Source organism: Acartia tonsa, chromosome 8 (genome assembly GCF_053477335.1).
Source record: "Acartia tonsa isolate MP-2025a chromosome 8, ASM5347733v1, whole genome shotgun sequence".
NCBI classification, from domain to species: domain Eukaryota; kingdom Metazoa; phylum Arthropoda; class Copepoda; order Calanoida; family Acartiidae; genus Acartia; species Acartia tonsa.
This window is the reverse complement of record NC_137267.1, coordinates 37988309-38008174: the sequence shown is the minus strand read 5'-3', so window position 1 is coordinate 38008174 and position 19866 is coordinate 37988309. Positions and strand designations below refer to the sequence as shown.

Here is a 19866-nt window from a genome sequence, read left to right as displayed (position 1 = left end):
AAGATCTCGGTAACCACTGAACCGATCGGATTCTACTCTACAGGGTATACACCTATTTGTCCTGAGGTGGTTTTAAGCTATTTTCTTATTTATAACCCCCAACCCCCCTAAAAATGAAAGTTACCCCCCCCCAAAAAAATTGATTTTTTAAAAATTACCTCATGGGGCAAACTCCCTAGAGGCTAGGGGCGAAGCCGCTAGTATCAGAAATAACATTGGTGGTAAGAAATGGAGCCTACTGTAAAATATAAAAATTTGGTCCTACCCTTCAACAATAGCAGAATTAAATTTGAAGACCTAAACACAGTACACAATAAAAACATTCCAAGTGCAATTTGTACAATTAGTTATCCTATAAAACAAACCCATGCAGGTCGACAAGACCTTCGTAACAGATTTGTACACTTTAAATTTAGTGATTTACTAACAATATTTAACAAAAAAATTCAACTTAAATAAATGAATTATGTTTCTGTATTTATTCGGCTTTTATTATTATTTTTAGTAATCAAAAGTAGATTGTTTAATCTGCACGAATATTAAAATAGATATTATGAATCCTAAATGGAACTAATGATAAAAAAATGATGGATTATGAAGATATTTTTGCAAAGATTTGCCCTCGGCAGAACCTATCCTCACCAGTGACAACATTAAAAGTAAATGATTATTATCAAATTAGTATGGAGTGTACCATTCTTAGATATACAGGGATAGAACTATGGCGGATAAAATCAATCTTTCCTTAAATTCTATTTTGTTTAGTTTTGAAACATTTTCTTTATATGTTTATAAAGCTAGTAATGAAGCCGCTACTCAAAAACTAAAATATGTAATAAATTATTATATCCTAATAAAAGTAGTTGGTTGTTTGTTACTTAGGATATCTAAAACGACAGAAGGAATGGGTGTATCGTATGATTTTTAGGACTCTTTCAGCTTATAGAGTAAGACAAAAGTGAATTGAATTGTTTTCTTTTCCAAAAGAAAGGTAAGCTTAGTTTCTGACCATCAACTTTGGGTAGGAAAAAGGGATCTTAAGGGATAAGAAAATGAACGATGAATTCATATATCCAAATGATGATAGATAAAATTACCTCTTTTATGTATTTATTGAAAATTTTGGAAAAGTACCAAATCATACTTTGGGTGCAAGTGTAATGTCGCCTTCCTCTCTGGGTAGGAAATGATCCAAAATTGTTTTCTCGTGTACTGGAATTTGTGTAAAAATGTTAAATTAAATGTAATTACACAACATAATTATCTTTTAGGCGGGTTGTCCCTACGTGGTAGCTAAATTTATCCAATAGGGGCGTTTTAAGAGTTCAGGAACTTAAAAAAGCAGTGACCTTTAAATGTTTCTAGATATTTAGTTTAATCTGAATAAAAAATAAATTCTAACTATCTGATTTTCATATAATACATAAATGGTCAAATTCAAACATATTTAAATTTTAGCCTTTATATAAAAACTCCTTATTTTGGTATAGAAATAGTCAAATTTATATATAAAAGAATATAATTGCCTAAACAAATTATAAATTCATTATTTATATAATTAGGGTTAAAGTTGTGTTGTTTTTAAAACCATTAATTTGTTATTAGGTAAAATGTTTAATTACCATAAGGTACAAAATTAATAATGTAAAATAGTTGAATTGCCTAATTAGTCAAAACAATTTCGGTACTTGCTTATATGTGGTAGACTGGAGCACCGAAACCCCCCCCCCCCCCCCCGCTTAGTTTTGCCAAAAATTAAAAATAAGGGGGGGTAGTTTTTAAATGTCTGGAAAACGGCAAGGAGGAAAAGTGCTCAGCAAGGCAAAGACTTAACCCCCCCCTTAATTTTGAAGAAAATCAAAAATAAGGGGGGGGGGGGTAGTTTTTTCACTGTGCAACACGCCAGAAAGTTGAGTTTAATTTTGCGCAAAATTAAAACCTTTTACTGGCCTCCCCTCCTCCTTATTTTCTTTTCAGGGATACATCAATTACTAAAATCAGTCAATAAATAGGGAAATTATGCCCCAAAACATGAATATCCCTGTAATAAGGTTTCCCCTCTGGTATACTGGATTTACTTGATTTACCTCACTCAACTTTCTGGCGTGTTTTACAGTGAAAAAACTACCCCCCCCCCCCTTATTTTTGATTTTCTTCAAAATTAAGGGGGGGGGGTTAAAAAACTACCCCCCCCTTATTTTTGATTTTTGTCAAAACTAAGCGGGGGGGGGGGGTTTTCGGTGCTCCGGTCTTCACATGTAAGCAAGCACCACAATTTCTAAGGTTAATCCTATTAAATAAAGTAGCAAGGTTTTTGTCTGCAGCTTAGGATTTTGAAAACTGCTGAACCGATTAACAGCTTCATAAAGGTGTCAGTTTGGTTTATGATTGACTCCTTAGGATGGTTTTAGGCTACTTTTCTATCCTTTCAAATACAAAGCTAATAGATGCTTGGGACGTTAGTCTAATAAAAAAAGACTAAAATATAGCAAGATTAAGGCAAAATAACGGGGGGAAAAATCATAAAACATGTTTTCCATGTTAAGATAAAACTTTATTAAGCCGAAAAATAGTAAGATATCTTTATTATGCGTTGTAGAGGTAATATTAATAATAAAGATTTTATTATCTCATAATCGTTTTAAGATCATGTTACAATATTTCATGTATTGTCAAATATTTATCAATCCGCAGGGATAAGTCAATTGAATATAATTTTGTCTAGATTTCATATTTAGTATTCAAAATGGGAAAATATCATTAACATTAAACATCCTTTTTCCTTAAAAATTGTATTTTTTTCTTTAGTTTATCTATCCCTGTCAAGGGATTTGTGTAATAAAATTAGATCCATGTCAATGTAAATATATTTTGACATACATATTTTTTTTGGAATAATATGTAACCTATAATTAGGTTTCTTTGGCCGAATCAAAATTATTGTATGATTGTATTCGTTGAATAAATCTTCAAACTTGTAAAGGTAAAAGAAATCTTTAAGTATTCGTAATAGATATAAACTCTTATTTCATATTAGAAGATTTTTAATGACAAAAGGTTATTGTAGACTTTATAAAAATATACTCTGGATTCTGTTCGTTGTACACAAAAATACATAAACAAGGCTGACAACATCCATAAGTAGCAAAGCACAAAAAAACAAGGATAGACAAGAAGACAAATTTAAATATAGAGAAGAAATATAAGTTGAAATGTTTTTATTTTTCTCGAACGGCTGGCAGACTGACGGACCAAGTAAATTATATACTAAGAGCTCAGTGAAATAGAGAATCTTCATACAAAAAATCGGACGCCTATTTTTCATAGCAGCCGTGAAAACCACAGTTTCTCCATTGCGTTACGGACTGACAGACAAATATAATTATAGAATAGCTTCGCTTCTTCAAACGGTGGGGGATAATTGCCTACCTCCTAGCCAGGAGACCTCTGCAGTATGCCTGGAACTTGATGACCAGGTCTGTGATCCTGACGTCTCTGTCCTCCTCCAGCTGGGCCAGAATACCGGCACGGAAAAAGATCTTGGACTGACCAATCCTGAAATTTGAAAGCAGTTTTATATTTTGTTTACTTAAGTGGTGTTTTAAGGGGTAACTCGATGGACCTTAAAAATTTAAAGTATTGGTTAGATATTGCTAGTTTGAAACCAACCAATCAAAATTCAATAAAAGTACTCAAAGTAACGTGGTTAAAACTTTCCAGTGCCAGTTTAATTGAGAGTCCAATGAGATAAGCAGAAATGAAAAATCTTATGGTAAGTCAATTATGACTAGGTAATTTTTAGAGGAAAACTGAGATTTGTGTAAATTCCCAATGATAATAATCTAAATTACCCCTTCTGTAGATAAATAATATTGGCAAGTTTAGACGCATCTTGTTTGGAAACAACCAATTAGAGTCCAATAAATAGTTATACCTGTAGAATCCAGGCTCCAATTCCAGACAATCCAACATCTTCTCGCAGGCCTTCTTGCCGTCCATGAACCCCTTGGGGATAACATTGGGAGTGAGGAGCTCGTATCTCTGCCTGAACTCCTGGAAGGGAACCCTGTTGGGGAAACCCTGCCTGCAGATACGGATACCCTCCAGCACACCGTTGCACTTCAACTGGTCAAGCACCTACAAAACACAAAACCTGTTAAAATGTTGAATTTCATAAAGAGATCTTAAGTTATAAGAATTAATGTTAATGTCCAATGATAATAAACAAAACTTTCCCTTCTGTAAATAAAAAATTATAGGTTTAAAAGTTTGGACAACCAATAAACCAAAAAATTCAATGAGAGTACCCAAAGTTTTTGTGCAAACAAAGAAGATCATGTGGTTATAAAACCTTGGGTACCTTAAAAATAAAACCTTGGGAACCTTAAAATAAAAATAAGTTTACTTTAAAATGATGACAAGAATGAAATCTTACCAAGTGAGCGTTGATTTTTCCAGCCTTCTTTTCGTGATTGGGGATAATACATCTCACGAAGTTGGGGTTTGTGTTTCTAAAAGTATATAATATTAGTTTTAAATGATTATTTCATTAAATAGGTTTTTTTAGTAGCTAAGCTGAAATGTTTTTTTTCTCGGCTGCTATTTCAGATAGACTGCTGATTACTCCTTGCAAAATAAATAATTAACTTTGTCCGTCAGTATGTCGGTCATTCAACAAAAGACGTATTTAATTATTTTTTATATAACGTTCTTGGTTTTATGCGGTTTACTAATCACATATTCTGATCACTGAACATCTGTTCTTTAACACACAATTTCCGTCCATCCCTATTTATTAGATTTGCTACTTTTGGATGTTGTCATCCTTTGAATTTCTCTGGCATTCTGTAACTTACTCACTCTTTTACTCAGATTTGTGTATGTATACCTGAGAGTGACCAACAGCTTGGCCAGCTGTTCCTTGTAGAGCTGGGACACAGTCCTTAAGTTTATATATACCTGAGTATAACCATAAGCTTGGCCAGCTGTTCCTTGTAGAGCTGGGACACAGTTCTGAAGTGTATCTATACCTGAGTGTGACCATAAGCTTGGCCAGGTGTTCCATGTAGAGCTGAGAAACAGTCCTAAAGTGTATGTATACCTGAGTGTGACCATAAGCTTGGCCAGCTGTTCCTTGTGGAGCTGGGACACAGTCCTGAAGTGTATCTATACCTGAGTGTGACCATAAGCTTGGCCAGCTGTTCCATGTAGAGCTGAGAAACAGTCCTAAAGTGTATGTATACCTGAGTGTGACCATAAGCTTGGCCAGCTGTTCCTTGTAGAGCTGGGACACAGTCCTTAAGTTTATATATACCTGAGTGTGACCATAAGCTTGGCCAGCTGTTCCTTGTAGAGCTGAGACACAGTCCTGAACATTCCCTTCCTGTTGACACGGCCAAACTGGCTGTCGGTCATCGCCTGCTGGGCCATACCCACAATCTCAGCTAAAATATTACATTTTTTTTATAAATATTTGTTCCTTTATATTGAAACTTTCTATAAGATACTATAGATATAAAAATAATAAAATCAAATAAAAGTTGTTGATCAATACAATCTAAATTGTAGTTCATATATGTACAAACGTGTATTTTAGTGTATTATGCAGGGAGGGAAGAGGACATTGCACTCTAAATTGCACTGGTACCCAAGGTTTTTTCTTATTCGTTTGCTCAAAAACTTTGGATAAATTTATTAAATATTGATTGGTAGGTCCAAGCTTTACAACCGATAATTTTGTTAATCATCAATGGGGATGAATATCAAACTATCGTCCATTGTCTTATGCCTCAAGATTCCTGGTATTATGTTATCATAGTTTCTGGTATAATTGAGACCTATTGAAGGTAATTTAGTCAGACTATTATGTTCCATCAGGGGTCAAGGAATAAACATATTTACTTTTACAAAAAAAATGATTTCAACCATGAACATCAAGGAACTGTTCATCCCCAATGATGATAAACAAAATGATCCATTCGGCAAATCAAATTGTTTTGTTGGAAAACTGGACACCGCTATTATTTGGTCCAATCTTTACTTAATGAAGGACCCTAAGTTTAGAGCCATTGAAGGGGAATCGTGTTTGTATAACTTTAGATATTAGTAAAATTTTCAGTCCATTGTCCACTTTATCCCTGGATTTTAAATAAAGTTATTCTAAGAGATATAAAATGTAATCCTTATACTAAAGTAACAGGATGTTTGTTTGTCTGTGTGTCTGTCTGTGTGTACCGAAGGATCTCGCTAACCGCTGAACCGATCGGGTTCTCCTTAACAGGGTAGCTTCTCATAAGTCCCGGGAAGGTTTATAACTATTTTGGGGGAGGGTACCACCACCCTCCCAAGAGAAATGACAAAAAAATCGAAATTTAGGGGAGACTTCAACGTCAAATAAGGTGGTATCGTACATAAAAAATTAACTTTAACAAACAAAAACATTTAAAGTGCCACTAGAGGCCTCTAGGGGCGTAGCCGCTAGTTAAAGATATTGTGCTAGCGAAAATCATTTAACTCTTAAGATTACTGAATGATAACACTATAACATGCTATTGTACACTAAAACGCAGAAAAAAAAATTTTCTCTAATTTATTTTTTGCTTTTTTCTTTACTGCTGATATGAACCAAAAGCCTTATTTCGCGCATGCTTCAAATAAGTTTGGACAATACCGTTATATTCGGACCAGAAGAATTTAGATTTTTGACTTAACATGCACTCAAAAATCTTTTAATTGCGGAAAAGCGGTAAAAATCAAAATCATGAAATTCTCAAATCTACATCAACTGTCCAAAACAATCCACATAGGGGCAACAAGGGGCATCAATTCACCACCCCCAAATCAAGTTTCAATCATTCTATGAGTATTATCATACCCAATGTACATCAGATTTCAAAGGAATCGTAAAAATACGCTTTTTAAGTAAGCTTTCTAAAGTCTGAAAGTCAAGATATGCAAAAATTTTCTTACAGAAAAAGGCATATATTTTGTGTTTCACCAACAATTTTAAAAGTATTATAAAATCTCTTAGAATTAACGTAATTAGACAAAATAACTTCAGGTGAGTCATGCACTACATGTAGTTTGACAATATAAAAGAAAAAAACACAAATTAAAGATCTTAGTCCTAAATAATTCTAGTTGAAGTTAAGATTTTAGTTTATTTTTGTTTGTTTTATAATCAACATTTGAGTAGACAGTAAGAGGAAACATGTTTTCACCGGTTGCCACCGGCTAAAAATACGATATTTGATTACCCAAAGACATATTATAATCGACTGTACCGGTTTCATTTACCCCCCCGCGCCCCCGTAGGGGTTTTTAGCGCGTTTTCTGAGGGGTGGTGCACGAAAAGTTTGTTAGGAACGTCTTTTAAACGCGCTTTTGAAGTCAAAATGTGAGATGTAATACATATAAATATAAGACGCAAAATATAGAAAATATTTATTCAGACTTTGAATTAAAGTTAGTAATGAATATTTTCAAGTTTTATTGCACCAAATGATGAGGGGGGGGGGGGGGTAAGCCTAAATATAACCTCTTTATGTTCGAGATTTTAATGTAACTAAATAATCGTTTCTATAGATTATTACAAATATCAGGGATCTAAAGGGATAAGACAAAGTTTGATAAATTGATATACATCCCCAATGATAATACACAAAATTACCCCTTGTGTAGATTAAAATTAGCAGTTAAAACATGTTATAAACAGCACAATGTCCCCTCCCTCACTGCGAAAAGGTAAATTTAATATGCAAAAAAACTTGGTGTTCTTATAATTAATCGAAATTGGAATTAGCAAGTAGTCTCTAACTATTGGTAATTTTTGTTTTTAAATTATGTAGTTACATGGTATTCATGTTTAACGTCAGCAATTTTATTTAGGAAGGGAGGGGACATTAGGCTGTTTATTACACTAGTCCCCAAACTTCAAAGTTTTATAATAACGTTTTTATATTCGTTTGCATAACAACTTTAGGCAATTTGATTGATTTTTTATTGGTTGGTTCATTAAGTTGAGTGTCAAAACTTTTCAAGCACAAATTTTCATCTACAGACAATTAATTTTGTAATATAATTTAATGTATCAGTATTGGGGATATTCATACATTAATCGGTTATTGTTTTGTTCCTTAGATACCTGGGTGTTAATCTATAGATTATATATAATACAAAGTAGCTTGCTGTCTGTTTGTCTGTCCGTCCGTCCCATAAGATCTCGGTAACCAATGAACCGATTGAATTCTACTCTCAGGGAATATATCTACTGGTCTTGTGGTGGTTATAAGCTATTTTTCAATTGTTTTAAGGAATTTAATTTTTTCTTTTTAAAAGTGAAGTTTTCTATAATTAGGGTCGGTCCGTCCGTACGTCCGTTACAGTTAGCTCCCTTCATTCATTTAAACAGGTTAGAATTGTCCTATCTATTTCAAACTTTGCATGCTGATTCCTACAACAGTTAGGTACGACTTAGAAAGTAACACATAACCGTTACTAGAAAGTCTGTACTTCCATTTAAAACAAGCTGATTTTTACTTTTTTGACAACAAATTTTTGAATGTTAAAAATATCCTATTCATCTGATTTTTTGAATACTGATTCCTATTACAATAAGGTATAGTGTGTTAAACGAAACATCTCTATAATCAAGTCCTAAAAACGTCAGTATGTCCTTAAACTGTAACATGCACTTTATCAGATTTGCAACAAATTTACTTACAAAATGTAAACTAAGTCTTTTTTGCGCATTTATGTACATTTATGTAAGAGATATATTATTATTTGCATGTTGCACCATATCTTCTCCAAATCAAATAAAATGGCCTTTCCAGCATGAAAATATAACGATATCCCCTACCCTCCTACTGGACGTAAGAACTGACCAATAAATGAAGACTAAAGTAGCAACCTAAATTGACAACAAAATTTTCCCTGTTATAATATCCACGTATGTTATATTTATTATTATATAGTATAGATGGATTGATAGATGGATAGATATATGGATAGATGGATAGATAGATGGATAGATAGTTGGATAGATAGATGGATAGATAGATGGATAGATAGATGGAAAGATAGATGGATAGATAGATGGATAGATAGATGGATACATAGATAGATAGATAGATGAATAGATAGATGGATAGATAGATGGATAGATATATGGATAGATATATGTATAGATAGATAGATGGATAGATATATGTATAGATAGATAGATGGATAGATAGATGGATAGATAGATGGATAGATAGATGTATAGATAGATGGATAGATAGATGGATAGATAGATGGATAGATAGATGGATAGATAGATGGATAGATAGATGGATATATAGATGGATAGATAGATGGATAGATAGATGGATAGATAGATGGATAGATAGATGGATAAATAAATAGATAGATAGATGGATAGTTACAAGGATAGATAGATGTATAGATAGATGGATAGATAGATAGATAGATAGATAGATATATAGATAGATAGATGGATAGATAGAAGGATAGATAGATGGATAGATAGATGGATAGATAGATGGATAGATAGATGGATAGATAGATGGATAGATAGATGGATAGATAGATGGATAGATAGATGAATATATATAGAGATAGATAGATGGATAGGGTAAGGAGGGCTATTTTCGGGTAGGAATTAATCCGGTAATTTTCGACCTACCTTCATAAAATGACCTTTATCTCTATGTTGCATTCAAATGACAGAAAAAAACATAAAAGCAAATTCGTTTGTTGTTAAATTGCCTACAAAAAAGTATAAAATGAAATTTTTGTGAGATGAATTTTAAGGGTAGTAAATAATTAAATCCCCTTTTTGGTTGATTTGCCCCAATGTGCAATCTAAAAAAAAGCAATTATACTACACGTAAAATTATATCATGCCCCAATTTTAAAAGGAAGTTATATGTATTTATATGTATATGTATGTACGTTATTTGTATGTGTATTTTAAATGGCGTTGCTCCTCAATAGTCTTCATTGGCTGCCTATTAAATCGCCAATCACTGAACCGATTTTTAACTCCTTTTTTGTCCCTTTTTTTTCAATTAAAATTAAAATTCTTTTTTACCAAATAAAATTAGACTAGGAGATTTAACCCACCCTTAAAAGGCTTTAGAGATTAGGGTCAATGAAAATTTCTGCCTTTGGAAATAAATGTTCTTGTTTCTTTTCTGTGTATTTTTTGTCTAAAAAACAGTTGCATTAACATAAAACAAAATAAAAAATGTTATTATAAATAAAACTAATTATGTAAACAAATCAAAATATTGTGTCAAGTTATGAGCTGTGCATATTCAAAATTTAATTATTAAATACAAAACATTCTAATCTACAAAAAAAATCAAATGATATCTATAAACTAATGTGAAAAATCTAAGATTTATACTCTTATTTGTGAAGCAAATAAACTAAGATTAGGACGAGAAAGGAAAGCCCCACAAGGTCTAGAAAAAATACTATAAAGATGTTAATGAAGAAGGAAGGGGGTTGTGGGGTCCCCCTTATCCTAATGAGGGATTAACCCATACTACTAATTAAAATGAAACGAAAATTGAAGTCATTGATAAAAATTTTGGCTCCTTTACAAGATAATCTATTGAAATAAAAGAATGATTAAAAGTAATTCCAACTGCATCTTACTAACTAATGAATGCGAGGGAAAGGGGATTTTGTATCGGAGTAAAAATATTTTGCCTCCAAATGATAAAGTACAAATGTCCCTTAGCAAACAAGAGATATGTCATCTGAATAAAAAACTATTGATCTAATTTTTTTGCAAATGCCTTATCCATAAATCCTCTAGAATGATCTTATTAAAATATTAAATACACAAATGAACTAAGTACAGTTTTTTTTCACAGAGATTCTCGGATATAACAATGGAATATAATTATCCTTCCTCTTCTTATTCATATATACATTGTCTTTAAATCTTGTAAATATAAATACTGGGAAGATTAATTTATTTTCCATTGCCCACTCCCTCCCTGAGTTTCATGCAGCTAAAATTGGCACAACACTTAAGGAAAAAAATAGAATACAAAACTCAATAGAGAACCGTTTTGCCCCAAAAAGCATTTATGCTTATTTTGAAAACGTGAAAAAAATTATTAAAGAAATAATTGAACAGGACATAGAAAGATTTAAGACTGTTTTTAACTAAAATGATGATTTGGGGCAAAATCAAGGTTCTAAATCACAAGACTAACGAAATTAAACTTTTTAAAATCTTACCTCCCTCGAACCATGGGGGCTTTATATTGTTGCCCCCATAGGGTGCAGCTTTAAGTAAAATAATAACTGTTTTAGTAGTTTTATTAACATAAAGTTCAAAATTAATATCATCATTTAATAAATCCTTTTTAAAAATCCATTAGATTAGACTAGGACAGATATATTCAAGAAAAGCGCAGCAATCAGCAATGATAAAAATTGAGCATTAAATTACAGCATATGATATATATATATAATCTATAAGGCTATATTTAATTCTAAACAATTTATTTTAAATTTTAAAATATGCCAATATACAAAAAAGTTGATAAAATCAAAGAAATGGACATACTTTAGTTATAGAATAGCTTCACTAATGTCCCTTCAAATTTTTTTTTGTTATTAAGAGTTTTTAATAACAATTTCAGACTCTCACAAATGAAAAAAAATGGAAAATAAACATAGGAAATTTCCCATGTACCTATCCCCTTCCCCTGGTTTGAATGGGCATGTTGCAATAATCCAAAACATGGGCTCTCAAGGCAAGGATCTTAAGGGATAAGACAATAGACGTTAAATTAATGTACAGCCTTATTTGAAAAGTTTGGAAAATACTAATTTTGAACTAACGAATCTCAATTCAACCAGTACCCAAAGTTTTGAAGCAACCTAATATGATAATGTCCTAAAGTGTATAAATAGCATAAATAGTGTAATTTATAGGCCAATGTCCTCTCCCTCCGTGATGGCGCATAGAATACTACAATAGCGCCCTGCAATATTAATGTGTAGGCTGCTAGAGTAGGTACCATTTTTGGCAACTATTTTTCAAGGATTTTAAAAATAAGCGGTCGGAAAATATTTGTTTAAAAACATTTTTTTAATTGATTTAATTATTTGATTTTCAGAATAAAAAAAACATAGGTACCATTTTTGGCAACTATTTTTCAAGGATTTTAAAAATCGGTCGGAAAGTGAAAAAAAAAACATTATGTATAACAGATTATTATTAAATAAATAACTACAATTATGTTTGCTTCAGTAACCCCATATGATTTTAATATCTGAAGGTTAGGTCGAAATCCCAAAAGAGTTAAAGCCCAAATTGGAAAGAGGCCAATCTTATTAACATTGGGTTCTTTATTGCTTTAATTGTTTAGTGCTACACAACAATGTCCAAAATTTTCAATGATCTTAATCTACAGAAGGGGTAATTTTGTTTATAATAATTTATCGTCCATTGTCTTAACCATTAAGATCCCTATCAATTCCCAATCTTTTAAAGTATAAACCTTGGTATATAGTGAGACAGATGTAACATTAAGTTGGCTTTTTAAGGATGCGTCTCCTACAGACCTTCTCAATGATGAGTCGGGCCATTCAAGAAAAATAAATTACAATGGTACTCTTTTGTTGTCAAAAACTACTTTATAATTCTTTTTAGTCTTTATTAATCATAACTCACAAGCTATAATTAAGGAATTAAGGTTGAGAACTACAACCCGCGAAAACCAGTCGTTGATACACTTTAAAAAACTATTATGTCTCGCAACATTACACATTTTATTTGGTTGATAAGTTTATAAAATCTTTAAGCAAAATTTTAGAAGGGAGAGTAAAAAAACAAAATAATATTTACATTAAAAGGCAAGTAAAAATATGATAAAATATTCTATTTAATTTAACATCTAAAACTAAAATGTTAAATATTAATAATAAACTGTAGACATGCAGTTGTTAAACCCACCTAGAGTGCTTAGGTAGCATGCTAAAATATGGGGAAACGTCAGATTTAATAAAAATTGTAAATTCTAATACTTTTTCTCCCAAAGTTTTAATTTACTATGTAATTTTTCAGTTTATTCAAGGGGATTATAAACGAACGAGAGCAAGTAATGTTTAACACCTTCTAGCAGTGATCTTGAGTAAATTAGTAATAAGATCTGCTTAATATAGTTTTAAGAACATTGAAGAAATAGGTTCACCCGCGGTTATATGAGACAAAACTTTAAAATGTTATGAAATTTTGACGTAATATCATCCTATGCTGTAAAAAGCAAGATTACATTAATCACTTATCTTACGTAAAATGAAGCTTTTTTTTACATAAATCATAACAGGGATTCGAACTTACCATCCTTCCAGATGTGGCAGACGAATGGGTCCTGGCTGGCCTGCAGGTACTGCACGATGTTCTCGTTCAAGGGGTCCATGTTCTTCATGAGCCACTTGTCCGCGGAATAGTTGACGACTCCGGCGTAGTGCACGATACAGAAGTCAGCGTTGCTCTGAAAGTTGTCACAATTAGAAAATCAAATGAGACACCCGTCATACACTAAAAGAAAGTGTGCGAAAATAATCAGATGAATATAGAAAGGAAGGTGCCAATATATATAAGATTAAATAAATCTTCAAGCCTTTCTATCAATGAATAAGCTGATGAAAAGTTCTGCGGCCTATTTTTTAAAAGTGCATATGGAGCACTGAAACTCCCCTCCTACTTATTTTCAAATAAATTGCATTAGTAACAAGGTGAGTGGGTTAGTTTATTTAGTTGTTTGTTCATTACTCCAGAATAGGATAGGTGATATTAGGTACTGGGTTGCCTCCCCACTATTATTTTCAATTTATCAAAAAATAGGAGAGGTGGTTTAAGTGCTGAACAGGCACTTAGGGGGAAAGAACCTGTTCTACTATTCGCCAAAATAAAATTAGCCATTTTGAATTTAGTTTTAGGATAAATTATCTTTATTTACTAATGAATGAAAAATGATATTATTAATAAAAATGATTACTTACGCTTTTAAAAACTGTAATCTGAAACTTAGCACAACAATGCTAAGCAAAAAAATACATATACTATGAATGTTAAAGTTTATACTTTTAGTCATTTGTATTACGCAAGCTTCTAGTACAAAAGAAAAAAAACACTTTTAAAGAGCAGATGTTTAGTGGTCATAAATCAATCATGTATGGAAAATATACAAAAAAATCAGCCGTCTTTCTTGAATAGCAGCTGAGAAAATAACATTTCTCCCATAGCCTTACTTACTGACTGACGCAGATACAAAGTGAATTATAGATTAGCTTCACTACTAAACCTCTGCTGGGAGGTAACTCACCTTGAAGTCTGTCTTGCTGAACTTGGGATGGGCGGCGTTGCTGTTGACCAACTTCTCCACCAGGGACTTGTCAGTGGCCTTAGGGAACCAACACTCCTCATCTACCAGGGCCATGATACCCATAGGCTGAAATAAAGTTATAATTAGTAAAAATATCAAAATACAGGAATAGAACAATGGATATATAATATACATGGATATCATGACAGGTAAAAAATTGTCGTCGATTTAAGTTTCTAATATGGAACTCATTTATCGTTCAACAAGATGGGAGGGGATGGGGTAACAGGGATGGATGGGGGGGGGGGGGTAAAGTTATTTTAGCCCTAAGCGAGTTTCACTTTATTATAGAATATAAAAGTCTGGTGTAATGGTGTAAAATCCAATTATTAATATATCCATTAATAGGACACAATCACAATATGTAAAATTCTGACTTTTCTAGCTTGTAAGTAATATTTTTTTTAAATGCATTAGTTTTAACAAATTTGACAAGCAAAAAGTTGGGGAGCAATATAGGTTTTCTTGAAGTCCCATTTGAATCCATACATATTTGGTATTAGGTATTTCTATTTTATTCTAACATAAACCTACTTGAATATCAAATTTAAATGAAAGTGATATTTGTAAAATGACTATCAAATATGTATATTTTTGAAAACTCACAAATTATCACCTGAGATATCAAAAATACATAAACGTCTCTATTTTTAAAACTACAAGTCTTTATTTTTAGTTTCGAAGCTACTCTATAATTGAACTAATCCCTCCGTCAGGAAATGGATGCAAGGAATAAGTACATAAGATTCCTTTTAGAATATTTTTAAAAACTACTTCTTTTAGAGTTGGGCTTAATAATACCATTTAATTTCCACTGACCGTTTGTCTGTCTGTAAATATGTTTTTCTTACATATGCCGATTATGCATGTTATCATCCTTGTTACTACATAATGATAAATGATTTTATTTTGTGCTGATATATGCTGTTGTATCCTTATTTCTGGAAGCTAACTAGAAAATACTAGGTATAATTTAAACAAAGGTTAATCAGAGATAGGAATACCTATTCTTTATATTTTTTTTTATTCAATTTAGGGGATAAGTCTTTCATATCGCAGATAGTCTTCAACCATTGAATGTTATTTTTGAGATTTTAATGGATTTTTTTAAAAAATCTTCGAGAAAAAAAAAAAATCTTTGAATTTTTAATAATGTTTAACTATATCACAATTGAAAAAATCCTCCAATGAAAAAAACGATATCTAAAGACTTTAGTTACCTAATCTTGCTTTTATACAACTAAATTATGCTCAAATTTGCTGGTTTATTCTTAATTTTAGTAACATTTTGTTCCTTTGTTCCAATATATTTTTTTTAGAATCTTTGTCACTATTCCAGTTTTTTGAATATGTATGAAAATATGAATTTAATTTGGGCAAAATTAGCTTCTCTGAAAAGCATGACACGAAAAAATAATCAAGATATTAAATGTTGTGTTTTTATTTAAATAGATTTGAATTAGGATTTTATATCTTTTTTAGTAGCATATCTACTACATAAGTGGGGTATGATGTATTTCTGTCCATTATAAGCAGGAACCTTAAGGGATAAGACTGTGGACGATGAATTGAAATGCATATAACGTTTTCTAATTCGATAGCTTCACAACTTTTGGGACTTTCATTGGTTAGTTAATTTAATTAAGCGTCCAAACGTTTCAACCACTAATTGCAATCTACAGAAGGGGTAATATTGTTTATCATCAGTGGGATTGTACATCTATTTATCCCTTTAGATCTATGTATGAAAACCCAATAAAGTTTAAAATGTATTGAAAAGTATTTAATCACAATTAAAGTATGATTAAGGAATATAATTTAACCATTAAAGGAACTTCACCTGTTTTTCCTAAGAAGAACCTATCTCCCAGCCTAAATTTTGTAGTATTTTTTTTCAAAGGAAGCGCATTAAGTAGCTAAAAGCACCTCCCCAATAAAACCTAAAAAATCCAAGAGAGTACAATCAAATACCCATCTCTAGAAAATGTTGTAAAATAAAGTGCACAATACCAGAGAGGGAGGGGACAATGGACTGTAAATCATATTGGTACCCTTAATAGTTATTTCTCGCATCGTATTATAAACGGCTTTCCGCGGATATAGAAAGTACAATTATGAGATTAAAACTAGTTTTTTTTAGCCCCGAGGTGCCGAAGGCACCGGCTAAAAAAACTGGTTTTAATCTTATGATTGTACATTTCTATATTCGTAGAAAGCTGGATATAATACGATGATAGACATAGTTTTTTCGTATGGATGAGAACCGGTTCCTGTCCACCGGATTCGAATGAATACGAGAAATTTTATTAAATATTTATAAGTTGGTTCAAACTTTTTCCCAATTACTTTTAATCTATATTTCAATTTTGTTTAGTATAATTGAGGATGTTCATCAATCAATGTCCATTGTCTTATCCCTTTACATGCCTGAGTTATGCAGCTCTAAAACTTGGCTATATGGGTCATAACTACAAAGATCTAAATCATGAAATTTTATATATACACAGGGTGTTTCAAAAAATTCTTCTTAGAATTGGAAAAACTCCAAATCAGAATGATCTTTTCTTCTGTGTATTTTTCAAAATATGTTTTAGCTGTTGAGCTCGTTAATTGTACTTTATGAACAAAATTATTAATATGATTCTCATGTAACATACAGGTGAAACAACGATAACAATATCTATAAGTAGCAAAGCACAAAAATTATGGATAGACCAACATACAAAGAAATTGAGTTATAGAAAAATATACCTAGAAGTATCACGAATCCTTAATGCATAACGTATGAATTGGTCTTTAGCAGCATAACCTACAGAACAACGGAACAAGTATAATGTAGACTGTATGCTTATCAGTATAGGTAATCTTCTCAAAAAATTTGACATTCTATCTTAAATAGAAGCCAAGGTAGTCCCCAAAAACAGTTTTCTTTTAGACAGACAGACGGGCGGACTTTTCGAATTATCTAATAATGTCACAACCAATTTTAACGCCCAGTAGTTTTTTTTGTTTTATTAGTTGTATGTTAAGAGAGTTAGGGAGTGTATATTTGATAGATAAGATAGACTCACATATTTGGTATATAAAGGAGATATGAACGTAACATGAGCTAACATCCAATAATCCAAACTATATTAATATGATAATTTAATTATTTTAAGGCCTGTAATCATGCATAGTGTGTGTGTGTGTCAAGTAGTGACTATGTAGTAAAAACCTACAATACTCACATAAAAGATCTAATATAGATAATGGTATGTTAGGAAAATGTAGACGATTATTAACCCCCCCCCCCCCTCCCCTCTCTTAATTTCACCCTCCAAAATCTGTCTGTCTAAAGTTTGGGAAAAAAGACTAGGATACATGCAAAAAAAATCTTTGCATTTATCAGAGAGAGAAGGGACAATGGGCTGTTTATTAAACAAGCCCCCAAAGTTTTATAATAACATTTCCTTATTCGTTGGCTTAACAACTTTTAAGACTTATAGAGAATTTTGATTGGTTGGTTTAGTAAATTTAGTGTCCGTACGTCCATTCTTTTTGTAATCCACATATGAGGTAATTTAGTGTATTAACATTGGGGATGTACAACTAGTCGGCCATTGTCTTTTCCGTTTAGATCCCTGGCATTTATTATAAAAACTTAATGTTGCTGAATTTTAACCCTGAAGAAATATGTGTGTCTGTGGTCAGGTCAAATAAATTGTCGGGCAAATTAGCGCCAGGATTGAACTGTAATAATGCAATTTGATTCATGATACAGTTTACGCTGAAATTTGGTGGTGGCTACTAGACAACACAGGGGCGTGCATAGTATGACAGAGGGGTTTGTTTGGTATGTATTACATTATAATATGAAGGAGGAGATATTGGACTGTAAATTATGCTGGTATCCAAAGTTTTATCACCACATTATCTGATTTGATGGCTCAAAAACTAGGAATAATTCCATTGAATTTTGATGGGTTAGCGCATAACTAGTATTGTTTAAACTAGGGATGGGAATCCGTCGAATTTTTGGGCCGGATTCGGATTCCGGATTCTGAAGGAATCCGTCAAAAAAAAGTGACGGATTCTTGCGGATTCCGGATTCTTATTTTTGGCGGATTCCGGATTCGGATTCCGGATTCTAGCAGTATTTTAAAAGGCCGTCCGTCACAGAGGGATAGCTTTTTTCGTTAATTTATCACTCTGTTACTTGGTTGAAGCCTTGATTTGTTTAAAGTGTTGACTTCCAGCATAACTAAAACATTTACATCACATTAGTAATTATTAAAATTTGTTATGTAGAATTTTTTTTTTTGATCTTTGCCTTCAAACAGAGGGAGTTGTAAGAAAAAAGACGGTAATTTTAGCCTACCAATATAGAATCCGGAATCCGCTATAAAAAACGGATTCCGGATCCGGATTCGGATTCCAAAATTGGCCGAAAATTGGGCGGATTCCGGATTCCGGATTCGGATTCCGGATCCGGATTCCCATCACTAGTTTAAACTTCACAAAAAAATAATTATGATATTATATACTTATTGATTTTTCATTGGGATGGGGATATACCTCAATTTATCATCTATTGTCTTAACCCTTAAGATCAATGTCACTACACACTTCTTATCAATGGAATAAGTTGCCTTGCTGTTTAACCCAAGAAGTAATAATATAAGATATTGAGTCTTCACCCCCAAAGCTATTGGATGGAGAGAAAAATTATCAAAACAATGTAAAACAAAAATTTTAAAGCAGTTTAATACAAATTTTTAGTCAACAAAACTTTATTTAATTTCAAATTTTTTATCAACCCCAGATATAATTGTGTCTACTTAAAAAACTAAGTAATAAGGTAGTGCCTTGTAAACATACCCTATGGCCAAAACAAATAAGCCCCATAATTTCAAAATGAAAGGAAAATTGCCAACCCACCATGTAACCTATACGACAGGAATAGAGGGCTGTTAAATAATCTGGTATCCAATGTTTTAGAACCATGTTAGCTTATTCTTTGGCTCAAAATATTTGGGATTGTTGCTTCAAATTTTCAACCAATCCTTTTGATCTACAAAATAGGTAAATTTGTTTATTATAATTGAGGATGAATATAATTTTAACGTCCATTGTCTTATCCCTTAAGATCCCTGCATACAGGCACATTTTTTAAACCTTTAGCAATAATAGTCTAATAACGTTTTGTCCTGGCTTGACATTTCTAAATTATGGCGCGGCATTCTGAGCACCATCAAAGGCAAGAAATCCGCGAATGTTATTTTTGGTTGTAAATACGAGATTTAACATTTAACAGGCAATATTTGTGTATGTTTGGTCGGATGGTCACTCACATCAGAGTTAACTAACATAGACCATTCACAATAAATCCATACAATTTTGATGTGCTTTTACACAAAGTACTTTATTGAGCATTTTTAAAATTTAAAAAAAAATGAGAGGG

The 19866-nt window shown here is 32.1% G+C and overlaps 1 protein-coding gene across 7 annotated transcripts in view; it reads right to left on the bottom strand.

Annotated features, from left to right (window-relative positions):
* Positions 1 to 19866, bottom strand: part of zip (myosin heavy chain 10) — a 206062-nt gene that overhangs the window by 29253 nt on the left and 156943 nt on the right. For all 7 annotated transcript variants that reach the window (XM_080170331.1, XM_080170330.1, XM_080170327.1 and 4 more), the window contains 6 exons: positions 14364 to 14489; positions 13376 to 13529; positions 5315 to 5444; positions 4436 to 4511; positions 3935 to 4137; positions 3430 to 3555 (listed from right to left, as the gene is read on the bottom strand). In XM_080170331.1, coding sequence (XP_080026457.1) covers positions 3430 to 3555; positions 3935 to 4137; positions 4436 to 4511; positions 5315 to 5444; positions 13376 to 13529; positions 14364 to 14489 — 815 coding nt within the window. The remainder of the gene's footprint in view (positions 1 to 3429; positions 3556 to 3934; positions 4138 to 4435; positions 4512 to 5314; positions 5445 to 13375; positions 13530 to 14363; positions 14490 to 19866) is intronic.